The sequence below is a fragment of the Mobula hypostoma genome, chromosome 8, assembly GCF_963921235.1.
Source record: "Mobula hypostoma chromosome 8, sMobHyp1.1, whole genome shotgun sequence".
NCBI lineage: Eukaryota > Metazoa > Chordata > Chondrichthyes > Myliobatiformes > Myliobatidae > Mobula > Mobula hypostoma.
This window is the reverse complement of record NC_086104.1, coordinates 139,752,742-139,765,696: the sequence shown is the minus strand read 5'-3', so window position 1 is coordinate 139,765,696 and position 12,955 is coordinate 139,752,742. Positions and strand designations below refer to the sequence as shown.

Genomic DNA, 12,955 nt, shown 5'->3' with positions numbered 1-12,955 from the left:
AGAGGATGGGCAAGAGGTATATTCAGAGGGACAGTGGGAGAAAAAGGAGAGTGAGAGAAAGAATGTGTGCATAAAAATGAGTAACAGATGGGGTACGAGGGGGAGGTGGGGCCTTAGCGGAAGTTTGAGAAGTCGATGTTCGTGCCATCAGGTTGGAGGCTACCCAGACGGAATATAAGGTGTTGTTCCTCCAACCTGAATGTGGCTTCGTCTTTACAGTAGAGGAGGCCATGGATAAACATGTCAGAATGGGAATGGGATGTGGAATTAAAATGTGTGGCCACTGGGAGATCCTGCTTTCTCTGGCGGACAGAGCGTAGATGTTCAGCAAAGCGGTCTCCCAGTCTGCGTTAGGTCTCGCCAATATATGAAAGGCCACATTGGGAGCACCGGACGCAGTATTTCACCCCAGTCGACTCACAGGTGAAGTGTTGCCTCACCTGGAAGGACTGTTTGGGGCCCTGAATGGTGGTGAGGGAGGAAGTGTAAGGGCATGTGTAACACTTGTTCCGCTTACACGGATAAGTGCCAGGAGGGAGATCAGTGGGGAGGGATGGGGAGGATGAATGGACAAGGGAGTTGTGTAGGGAGCGATCCCTGAGGAATGCAGAGAGAGGTGGGGGAGGGAAAGATGTGCTTAGTGGTGGGATCCCGTTGGAGGTGGCAGAAGTTACGGAGAATAATATGTTGGACCCGGAGACTGGTGGGGTGGTAGGTGAGGACCAGGGGAACCCTATTCCTAGTGGGGTGGCGGGAGGATGGAGTGAGAGCAGATGTACGTGAAATGGGGAAGATGCGTTTAAGAGCGGAGTTGATAGTGGAGGAAGGGAAACCCCTTTCTTTAAAAAAGGAAGACATCTCCCTCATCCTAGAATGAAAAGCCTCATCCTGAGAGCAGATGCGGCAGAGACGGAGGAATTGCGAGAAGGGGATGGCATTTTTGCAAGAGACAGGGTGAGAAGAGGAATAGTCCAGATAGCTGTGAGAGTCAGTAGGCTTATAGTAGACATCAGTGGATAAGCTGTCTCCAGAGACAGAGACAGAAAGATCTAGAAAGGGGAGGGAGGTGTCAGAAATGGACCAGGTAAACTTGAGGGCAGGGTGAAAGTTGGAGGCAAAGTTAATAAAGTCAACGAGTTCTGCATGCGTGCAGGAAGCAGCGCCAATGCAGTCATCGATGTAGCGAAGGAAAAGTGGGGGACAGATACCAGAATAGGCACGGAACATAGATTGTTCCACAAACCCAACAAAAAGGCAGGCATAGCTGGACCCATACGGGTGCCCATAGCTACACCTTTAGTTTGGAGGAAGTGGGAGGAACCAAAGCAGAAATTATTAGGAGTAAGGACTAATTCCGCTAGACGGAGCAGAGTGGTGGTAGAGGGGAACTGATTAGGTCTGGAATCCAAAAAGAAGCGTAGAGCTCACTTTAAGGACTCTTTATTTTTTCATGTTCTTGTTATTTACTGCTATTTATTTATATTTGCATTTGCTCAGTTTTTCTTTTGCACTCTGGTTGGTCTTTCATTGATCCTGTTATAGTTACGATTCCATAGATTTGCTAAGTATCCCTGCAGGAAATGAATCTCAGGGTTGTAAGTGGTGAGATATATGTACTCTGATAATTAATTTACTTGTGTACTTTTTAGAAATAATGTAAGACTTATGTTTTGTATTGTCAGAATTCATGTGCCAATGATTCTGCTAAAAACGAGATTTTTCATTGTAATACATCACCGTACATGGGTCTGTGACAATAACTGACTTGAATAAGAGAGAAAGAACTTTAGGATCTACAGTATTTAGTTCGTACAGCCGACGAAGCAATATAAAATCAGGAGAGTGCAGGGGAAGAAAGTCAGGCTCACTCCGTCTTCAGGAGGTTGTAGGCCTGAAGAATGTTACACAACCAGGGAGACAATCGGGGAATTTGAAAGCAAGAAATGAGCAGCTTAAACCGGAAGCTGATCCCACTTGGTGAGCACGGGTATATTACTCATGGAGCTGGCCACGTCATGTTGACCCCCTTGATTGCCTCATTGACTTGAAAATTTCGTGCTGCAGCTATGACTTCTCTACTTTGCACATTCGCCCATTCCTATCTGGTTCCCTCGTCAGCCACCTGCTCAGTTGCACGAAACCGTCTGTTTATCTCAAATGTCCATTTTTGCGCAAAGAGCCAGCTACGCCCGAAGGTTAGACTGACGTTAACAGTTGGAAATTTTGCCAAGTTAACTTTGCGACCAACTTCGACTTTACCTTAAGACGTTAATGAATTCGGTTCACCCTCAATGATTAAATCTGATAATTTTAAAAAACTAGATTCATGAAATGTGACGATTTCGCCCCAAAAATACAATTCACATTGACGCAGTGAATCGCACCACAAACAAATCCTAATCCAATGAAAATGATTGCTGATTTTTCAGAAACAGTGAAAATGCATATTTTTCCGCAAGGTAAAGTTGGATTGCAAAGTTGTTTGCAATATTTATTTTAACTTTGGCTCCGAAATCAGCCATAAATAACCAGGGTGTTCCAGTCACTAGGTGGGCAAGACTTTTACTGTCATTGGTCACTTAACAGAATGTTGCCCTTGATTGATAGGCATATAGACCAATCAATTTTAAGTTCATTCCGAATTTCCATTGGTGCAAATGGACTGTAGGTACCTCCCCGTTCCTCCATTTGATGGGGGCTGCCCAACAAATCCCGCCTCTTTTGCCCTCGTGACTGGAGGACATTTGCGAAGTGATTGGCGCTCAGGTCTGTCTGTCATGTCACGTAACGAGGGAGTACGTCTGTCACGCCGGGACGACCGTGAGCATCAGGGGGCGGAGCTTGGTCTATAAGCCGGGAGCCGGGAGCCGGGAGCGGGCTAGTCCCCCTGTCCATGGAGGTGGGTTGTGTCGGCTCGGAGCGCGGTCTCCGCCGCCCCCCTCGTCTCCTGATGGATCCCCGGGAGGAGGTGCAGGCCACCGGGCCGGACTCCGCGTCCGTTGACGTCTACGAGTCTCTGCCCGAAAGCGCATCGGTCAAGGCGCACATGCTAGCGGGCTCGGTGGCTGGGATCCTGGAGCACTCGCTCATGTTCCCTATCGACTCGGTGAAGGTGGGTTCCGCGACGGGAATTGACAGCCCTCTCCGTTCCCCTGGCACGTGGTTCGGAGCATGGGCCACTGATGGATGATTGGTGGCACGGCCGGTGGGTGCTGGGGCAATGAGTACTGGTTAGTTGGGCGCTTGTGTTGGGGTGGCGAGGGTAGGTGCAGGGGCAGTGGATGCTGGTGTGAATGCCATTGGTGACTGGCAGTCAGGCGACAGAGCACTGGGTTCTGAATAGTGTTAATAGTTATCAGCCAGCAGCACTGAATAAGGAGCAGGACACTAGGCACTCAGGTCTGGAGAGAAAGTTACATAAAACACTGACTCCAATTACCCAGGGCTGTTCACTTTACCAGTGGTAGAGTGAAAAGCTGGTCATATAGATCAGATATATACATTGCATTGAAGTAACAGTTAAAAACAAAACAGGATGCAGAATCAAAAACAATAGCTATTGAGAAAGTACAGTGCACGTAGACAATAAGTTGCAAAATCCTAATAAGGTTGATTGTGAGGTCAAGAGTCCATCTTATCATTCTAGGGAACTACTCAATAGTCTTATAACAGTTAGGTAGAAGCTATCCCCTTGAGCCTGATAGTATGTGCCTTCAGGCTTTTGACTTCGTTGGGTTGGGTTGAGTTGAGTTGTTCTGATCTTGGTAATTTACTTGCAAACGTTTCGTCACCAAACAAGGAGACATCATGAGTGTGCTGTTAATTGTGGTGTGTCCTCGGAATGCTTAGCCTTTATATACTTTTGGTCGCATGGTAAAGAAGTGTTTGTGAGTAAGTTCCCAAGATTGGAGAACAGTTCAACCCTACCACCCACCGTCCGAGCTGCACATGATCTGAATTTTGGCTTTGTCCAATGGGAAGGGCCAGGAAAGGAGTGGGAGAGGTCTTTGATTATGTTACTTGTTTTACTGAGTGAGAAATACAGACCGAGTCAATGCAGGGTGGCTGGTTTCCCTAATGTACTGAGCTGTGTCCACATCGCTCTGCCGATTCTTGTGGTAACTGGTGGAGCAGATGCCGTAACAAGCTGTAAAATCCATCAATTAAAAAATTAAGGGTTGATGGTGACATGTCAAGTTTTTTTTGAGATTAGAATATTAATCTCTTGGTGAGGGGTCATGATATATACCTGTACACTGCAGAATCAGAATCTGGTTTAATATCACTGGCATATGAATTGAAATGTGTTGCTTTTGGCAGCAGTACATAATTAAACTGTATATTACAGTAAGTGTATATATAAAACAGTTAAATAAGTAGTGCAACAAAAGAAAAGTAGTGAGATGATGTTCATAGGTTCAATGTCCGTTCAGAAATCTGGAAGAGGGGAAGAAACTATTCTTGAACTGTAGTGTGTGGGTTCAGGCTTCTGTACCTCCGTCCTGATGGTAACAATGGAAAGAGTGGGTGATGAGTCCTTGGTGATGGATGCCATCTCTCTGAGGCATCACTCCTTGAGGAGGTCCTGGAAGCTGAGGAGGCCAGTGCCCATGTTGGAGCTGACTGAGTTTACACCTCGCTGCGGCTTATTCGATCCTGTGCAGCGCACCCCCCCCCCCCACCTGGCCCACACATACAATACCAGGCGGTGATACAGCCAGTTAGAATGCTCTCCATGGACGTCTGGAGAAATTAGTCAGTGTCTTTGGTGACAGACAAAAGCTCCTCAGTCTCCTAATGTAATATAGCCACTCTCATGCCTTCTTTGTAACTGCATCGATATGTTGGGCACAGGATAGATTATCAGATGTTGACACCCAGGAGGAACTGGAAATTGTTTATCCTTTCCATTTCTAATCCCTCGATAAGGACCTCATCTTGCCCTTTCTGAAGCCCACAATCAATTCTTTGGTCTTACTGACTCTGAGTGCAAGGTAGTTGCTGCGACATCACACAACCCAACTGATCTGTCTCGCTCCTGTACCTCTCATCACCTTCTGAATTTCTGCCAACAATAGTTGTATAGTTGTAGAGATAAAGCACACAATAGACCCTTCCAGCCCTTTGAGCCACACCCCGCAGCAATTCCCTGGTTTAATCCTAGCCTAATTATGGGACAGTTTACAATGACCAGTTAATTTACCAACTGTTCTGTCTTTGAATTGCGGGAAGTAACTGAAGCACCTGGATGAAACCCATGCGGTCATGGGGAGAAGGTACAAGCTACTCGCAGACAGTGGTGGAAATGAACCTGGGTTGAGCTAATCTCTCTACCGGTGGGGGGCTGGGGGGGGGGGTGCACTACACAGGATCGAAATAAGCTGCAGAAAGTTGTAAACTGGTGCCCCGCGTGAGAAACGAGCAAGCTCACGACCTTCAGATTATGAGACTGCAAGCTTATGGATAGCATTTGGGCTGTGCCAGGCCACACAGTCATGGGTGTAGAGAGAGTAGAGCGATGGTTTGAGCACACATCCCTGCTGATTATCAGTGGGTGGAGATGTTATTTCCAATCTGCACAGACCTCGAGGATCCAGTTGCAGAGGGAGGTACAGAGGTCCAGGTGATGAGCCAATGAGATTACATTCACTGTAGACCTGCTGTGGCGAAAGGCAAATTACAGTGGGTCCGGTCCTTGCATAGTCAGAAATTGATCCTAGTCGTAACCAACCTTACAAAGCACTTCACGCCGTAGATGTGAGTGTGCTGGATGATAGAATGAGAAATCATAAACCTGGCATTACTCCTTAATCTGGGATCTATCAGGAGATGACGATATCTGTTCTAATCTATGGTTGTGTATTCAGGGGCATTGGGACTGCTCTGATTAGTGGATTTCCCTGTTATTTCTGTAGCTGGTAGCATTATAATATACTACCTCAGCTTTATTCCTAAAGACACAAGTGCATGCTTACTGCACGATAACCCGTAGGCTTTGTGACTCTAGGGCACTCTCTGGGACTGTTCATATTATAGAAGAAGGTATTCCTCCAAGGTTTGTGGGTCTAAAGTGGCTAAAAAGGGCAATATGAGAACTGCAGGTTCTTCCACAGATGAGGCAGGGGTTGGAGGTGGGTGGGAGGTGTGTATCCGCGAGCTTTGGGACTGGATAGTATGCTGCATACAATAGCAGGCTAGTGCTCTGAGGTAACCTTATCCCTATTTTACCCCTCAATATTGAGGTCCAGGTAGTGTTTTCTCATGTTGCTTTCCTATTTGAGTTATAGCCCGTGGCAGGGATGCATGCTGCACGCTGAACACATTTTCCACCCGAGGCAGTCATCATTGTCTACCTTAATTGAGAGTTGCCTTGCGAGATGGTGGAAGTGTTTCAAATTTTTCAGTGTCTCTGAACTTTATCTGTCAAAGATTGATATTGTATGGTGGGGTGGATTGCTCAAGAGCTTTTTCACTCTCTTGTGAGCTTCAAGGGTTGAGCTGGCTATGACTTTTGGAGTCATATTGACAGCCCTCTCCGTTCCCCTGGCACGTGGTTCGGAGCATGGGCCACTGATGGATGATTGGTGGCACGGCCGGTGGGTGCTGGGGCAATGAGTACTGGTTCGTTGGGCGCTTGTGTTGGGGTGGCGAGGGTAGGTGCAGGGGCAGTGGATGCTGGTGTGAATGCCATTGGTGACTGGCAGTCAGGCGACAGAGCACTGGGTTCTGAATAGTGTTAATAGTTATCAGCCAGCAGCACTGAATAAGGAGCAGGACACTAGGCACTCAGGTCTGGAGAGAAAGTTACATAAAACACTGACTCCAATTACCCAGGGCTGTTCACTTTACCAGTGGTAGAGTGAAAAGCTGGTCATATAGATCAGATATATACATTGCATTGAAGTAACAGTTAAAAACAAAACAGGATGCAGAATCAAAAACAATAGCTATTGAGAAAGTACAGTGCACGTAGACAATAAGTTGCAAAATCCTAATAAGGTTGATTGTGAGGTCAAGAGTCCATCTTATCATTCTAGGGAACTACTCAATAGTCTTATAACAGTTAAGGTAGAAGCTATCCCCTTGAGCCTGATAGTATGTGCCTTCAGGCTTTTGACTTCGTTGGGTTGGGTTGAGTTGAGTTGTTCTGATCTTGGTAATTTACTTGCAAACGTTTCGTCACCAAACAAGGAGACATCATGAGTGTGCTGTTAATTGTGGTGTGTCCTCGGAATGCTTAGCCTTTATATACTTTTGGTCGCATGGTAAAGAAGTGTTTGTGAGTAAGTTCCCAAGATTGGAGAACAGTTCAACCCTACCACCCACCGTCCGAGCTGCACATGATCTGAATTTTGGCTTTGTCCAATGGGAAGGGCCAGGAAAGGAGTGGGAGAGGTCTTTGATTATGTTACTTGTTTTACTGAGTGAGAAATACAGACCGAGTCAATGCAGGGTGGCTGGTTTCCCTAATGTACTGAGCTGTGTCCACATCGCTCTGCCGATTCTTGTGGTAACTGGTGGAGCAGATGCCGTAACAAGCTGTAAAATCCATCAATTAAAAAATTAAGGGTTGATGGTGACATGTCAAGTTTTTTTTGAGATTAGAATATTAATCTCTTGGTGAGGGGTCATGATATATACCTGTACACTGCAGAATCAGAATCTGGTTTAATATCACTGGCATATGAATTGAAATGTGTTGCTTTTGGCAGCAGTACATAATTAAACTGTATATTACAGTAAGTGTATATATAAAACAGTTAAATAAGTAGTGCAACAAAAGAAAAGTAGTGAGATGATGTTCATAGGTTCAATGTCCGTTCAGAAATCTGGAAGAGGGGAAGAAACTATTCTTGAACTGTAGTGTGTGGGTTCAGGCTTCTGTACCTCCGTCCTGATGGTAACAATGGAAAGAGTGGGTGATGAGTCCTTGGTGATGGATGCCATCTCTCTGAGGCATCACTCCTTGAGGAGGTCCTGGAAGCTGAGGAGGCCAGTGCCCATGTTGGAGCTGACTGAGTTTACACCTCGCTGCGGCTTATTCGATCCTGTGCAGCGCACCCCCCCCCCCCCCCCACCTGGCCCACACATACAATACCAGGCGGTGATACAGCCAGTTAGAATGCTCTCCATGGACGTCTGGAGAAATTAGTCAGTGTCTTTGGTGACAGACAAAAGCTCCTCAGTCTCCTAATGTAATATAGCCACTCTCATGCCTTCTTTGTAACTGCATCGATATGTTGGGCACAGGATAGATTATCAGATGTTGACACCCAGGAACTGGAAATTGTTTATCCTTTCCATTTCTAATCCCTCGATAAGGACCTCATCTTGCCCTTTCTGAAGCCCACAATCAATTCTTTGGTCTTACTGACTCTGAGTGCAAGGTAGTTGCTGCGACATCACACAACCCAACTGATCTGTCTCGCTCCTGTACCTCTCATCACCTTCTGAATTTCTGCCAACAATAGTTGTATAGTTGTAGAGATAAAGCACACAATAGACCCTTCCAGCCCTTTGAGCCACACCCCGCAGCAATTCCCTGGTTTAATCCTAGCCTAATTATGGGACAGTTTACAATGACCAGTTAATTTACCAACTGTTCTGTCTTTGAATTGCGGGAAGTAACTGAAGCACCTGGATGAAACCCATGCGGTCATGGGGAGAAGGTACAAGCTACTCGCAGACAGTGGTGGAAATGAACCTGGGTTGAGCTAATCTCTCTACCGGTGGGGGGCTGGGGGGGGGGGTGCACTACACAGGATCGAAATAAGCTGCAGAAAGTTGTAAACTGGTGCCCCGCGTGAGAAACGAGCAAGCTCACGACCTTCAGATTATGAGACTGCAAGCTTATGGATAGCATTTGGGCTGTGCCAGGCCACACAGTCATGGGTGTAGAGAGAGTAGAGCGATGGTTTGAGCACACATCCCTGCTGATTATCAGTGGGTGGAGATGTTATTTCCAATCTGCACAGACCTCGAGGATCCAGTTGCAGAGGGAGGTACAGAGGTCCAGGTGATGAGCCAATGAGATTACATTCACTGTAGACCTGCTGTGGCGAAAGGCAAATTACAGTGGGTCCGGTCCTTGCATAGTCAGAAATTGATCCTAGTCGTAACCAACCTTACAAAGCACTTCACGCCGTAGATGTGAGTGTGCTGGATGATAGAATGAGAAATCATAAACCTGGCATTACTCCTTAATCTGGGATCTATCAGGAGATGACGATATCTGTTCTAATCTATGGTTGTGTATTCAGGGGCATTGGGACTGCTCTGATTAGTGGATTTCCCTGTTATTTCTGTAGCTGGTAGCATTATAATATACTACCTCAGCTTTATTCCTAAAGACACAAGTGCATGCTTACTGCACGATAACCCGTAGGCTTTGTGACTCTAGGGCACTCTCTGGGACTGTTCATATTATAGAAGAAGGTATTCCTCCAAGGTTTGTGGGTCTAAAGTGGCTAAAAAGGGCAATATGAGAACTGCAGGTTCTTCCACAGATGAGGCAGGGGTTGGAGGTGGGTGGGAGGTGTGTATCCGCGAGCTTTGGGACTGGATAGTATGCTGCATACAATAGCAGGCTAGTGCTCTGAGGTAACCTTATCCCTATTTTACCCCTCAATATTGAGGTCCAGGTAGTGTTTTCTCATGTTGCTTTCCTATTTGAGTTATAGCCCGTGGCAGGGATGCATGCTGCACGCTGAACACATTTTCCACCCGAGGCAGTCATCATTGTCTACCTTAATTGAGAGTTGCCTTGCGAGATGGTGGAAGTGTTTCAAATTTTTCAGTGTCTCTGAACTTTATCTGTCAAAGATTGATATTGTATGGTGGGGTGGATTGCTCAAGAGCTTTTTCACTCTCTTGTGAGCTTCATGGGTTGAGCTGGCTATGACTTTTGGAGTCATATTGACAGCCCTCTCCGTTCCCCTGGCACGTGGTTCGGAGCATGGGCCACTGATGGATGATTGGTGGCACGGCCGGTGGGTGCTGGGGCAATGAGTACTGGTTCGTTGGGCGCTTGTGTTGGGGTGGCGAGGGTAGGTGCAGGGGCAGTGGATGCTGGTGTGAATGCCATTGGTGACTGGCAGTCAGGCGACAGAGCACTGGGTTCTGAATAGTGTTAATAGTTATCAGCCAGCAGCACTGAATAAGGAGCAGGACACTAGGCACTCAGGTCTGGAGAGAAAGTTACATAAAACACTGACTCCAATTACCCAGGGCTGTTCACTTTACCAGTGGTAGAGTGAAAAGCTGGTCATATAGATCAGATATATACATTGCATTGAAGTAACAGTTAAAAACAAAACAGGATGCAGAATCAAAAACAATAGCTATTGAGAAAGTACAGTGCACGTAGACAATAAGTTGCAAAATCCTAATAAGGTTGATTGTGAGGTCAAGAGTCCATCTTATCATTCTAGGGAACTACTCAATAGTCTTATAACAGTTAAGGTAGAAGCTATCCCCTTGAGCCTGATAGTATGTGCCTTCAGGCTTTTGACTTCGTTGGGTTGGGTTGAGTTGAGTTGTTCTGATCTTGGTAATTTACTTGCAAACGTTTCGTCACCAAACAAGGAGACATCATGAGTGTGCTGTTAATTGTGGTGTGTCCTCGGAATGCTTAGCCTTTATATACTTTTGGTCGCATGGTAAAGAAGTGTTTGTGAGTAAGTTCCCAAGATTGGAGAACAGTTCAACCCTACCACCCACCGTCCGAGCTGCACATGATCTGAATTTTGGCTTTGTCCAATGGGAAGGGCCAGGAAAGGAGTGGGAGAGGTCTTTGATTATGTTACTTGTTTTACTGAGTGAGAAATACAGACCGAGTCAATGCAGGGTGGCTGGTTTCCCTAATGTACTGAGCTGTGTCCACATCGCTCTGCCGATTCTTGTGGTAACTGGTGGAGCAGATGCCGTAACAAGCTGTAAAATCCATCAATTAAAAAATTAAGGGTTGATGGTGACATGTCAAGTTTTTTTTGAGATTAGAATATTAATCTCTTGGTGAGGGGTCATGATATATACCTGTACACTGCAGAATCAGAATCTGGTTTAATATCACTGGCATATGAATTGAAATGTGTTGCTTTTGGCAGCAGTACATAATTAAACTGTATATTACAGTAAGTGTATATATAAAACAGTTAAATAAGTAGTGCAACAAAAGAAAAGTAGTGAGATGATGTTCATAGGTTCAATGTCCGTTCAGAAATCTGGAAGAGGGGAAGAAACTATTCTTGAACTGTAGTGTGTGGGTTCAGGCTTCTGTACCTCCGTCCTGATGGTAACAATGGAAAGAGTGGGTGATGAGTCCTTGGTGATGGATGCCATCTCTCTGAGGCATCACTCCTTGAGGAGGTCCTGGAAGCTGAGGAGGCCAGTGCCCATGTTGGAGCTGACTGAGTTTACACCTCGCTGCGGCTTATTCGATCCTGTGCAGCGCACCCCCCCCCCCCCCACCTGGCCCACACATACAATACCAGGCGGTGATACAGCCAGTTAGAATGCTCTCCATGGACGTCTGGAGAAATTAGTCAGTGTCTTTGGTGACAGACAAAAGCTCCTCAGTCTCCTAATGTAATATAGCCACTCTCATGCCTTCTTTGTAACTGCATCGATATGTTGGGCACAGGATAGATTATCAGATGTTGACACCCAGGAACTGGAAATTGTTTATCCTTTCCATTTCTAATCCCTCGATAAGGACCTCATCTTGCCCTTTCTGAAGCCCACAATCAATTCTTTGGTCTTACTGACTCTGAGTGCAAGGTAGTTGCTGCGACATCACACAACCCAACTGATCTGTCTCGCTCCTGTACCTCTCATCACCTTCTGAATTTCTGCCAACAATAGTTGTATAGTTGTAGAGATAAAGCACACAATAGACCCTTCCAGCCCTTTGAGCCACACCCCGCAGCAATTCCCTGGTTTAATCCTAGCCTAATTATGGGACAGTTTACAATGACCAGTTAATTTACCAACTGTTCTGTCTTTGAATTGCGGGAAGTAACTGAAGCACCTGGATGAAACCCATGCGGTCATGGGGAGAAGGTACAAGCTACTCACAGACAGTGGTGGAAATGAACCTGGGTTGAGCTAATCTCTCTACCGGTGGGGGGCTGGGGGGGGGGGTGCACTACACAGGATCGAAATAAGCTGCAGAAAGTTGTAAACTGGTGCCCCGCGTGAGAAACGAGCAAGCTCACGACCTTCAGATTATGAGACTGCAAGCTTATGGATAGCATTTGGGCTGTGCCAGGCCACACAGTCATGGGTGTAGAGAGAGTAGAGCGGTGGTTTGAGCACACATCCCTGCTGATTATCAGTGGGTGGAGATGTTATTTCCAATCTGCACAGACCTCGAGGATCCAGTTGCAGAGGGAGGTACAGAGGTCCAGGTGATGAGCCAATGAGATTACATTCACTGTAGACCTGCTGTGGCGAAAGGCAAATTACAGTGGGTCCGGTCCTTGCATAGTCAGAAATTGATCCTAGTCGTAACCAACCTTACAAAGCACTTCACGCCGTAGATGTGAGTGTGCTGGATGATAGAATGAGAAATCATAAACCTGGCATTACTCCTTAATCTGGGATCTATCAGGAGATGACGATATCTGTTCTAATCTATGGTTGTGTATTCAGGGGCATTGGGACTGCTCTGATTAGTGGATTTCCCTGTTATTTCTGTAGCTGGTAGCATTATAATATACTACCTCAGCTTTATTCCTAAAGACACAAGTGCATGCTTACTGCACGATAACCCGTAGGCTTTGTGACTCTAGGGCACTCTCTGGGACTGTTCATATTATAGAAGAAGGTATTCCTCCAAGGTTTGTGGGTCTAAAGTGGCTAAAAAGGGCAATATGAGAACTGCAGGTTCTTCCACAGATGAGGCAGGGGTTGGAGGTGGGTGGGAGGTGTGTATCCGCGAGCTTTGGGACTGGAT

General features: G+C 46.3%; 1 protein-coding gene across 1 annotated transcript in view; it reads left to right on the top strand.

Annotated features, from left to right (window-relative positions):
- The first annotated feature begins 2,837 nt into the window (after positions 1 to 2,837).
- LOC134351006 (mitoferrin-1-like) overlaps positions 2,838 to 12,955 on the top strand; it is a 51,669-nt gene continuing 41,551 nt past the window's right edge. The window contains exon 1 of the mRNA XM_063056963.1: positions 2,838 to 3,112. Coding sequence (XP_062913033.1) covers positions 2,894 to 3,112 — 219 coding nt within the window. The 5' untranslated portion in view covers positions 2,838 to 2,893. The remainder of the gene's footprint in view (positions 3,113 to 12,955) is intronic.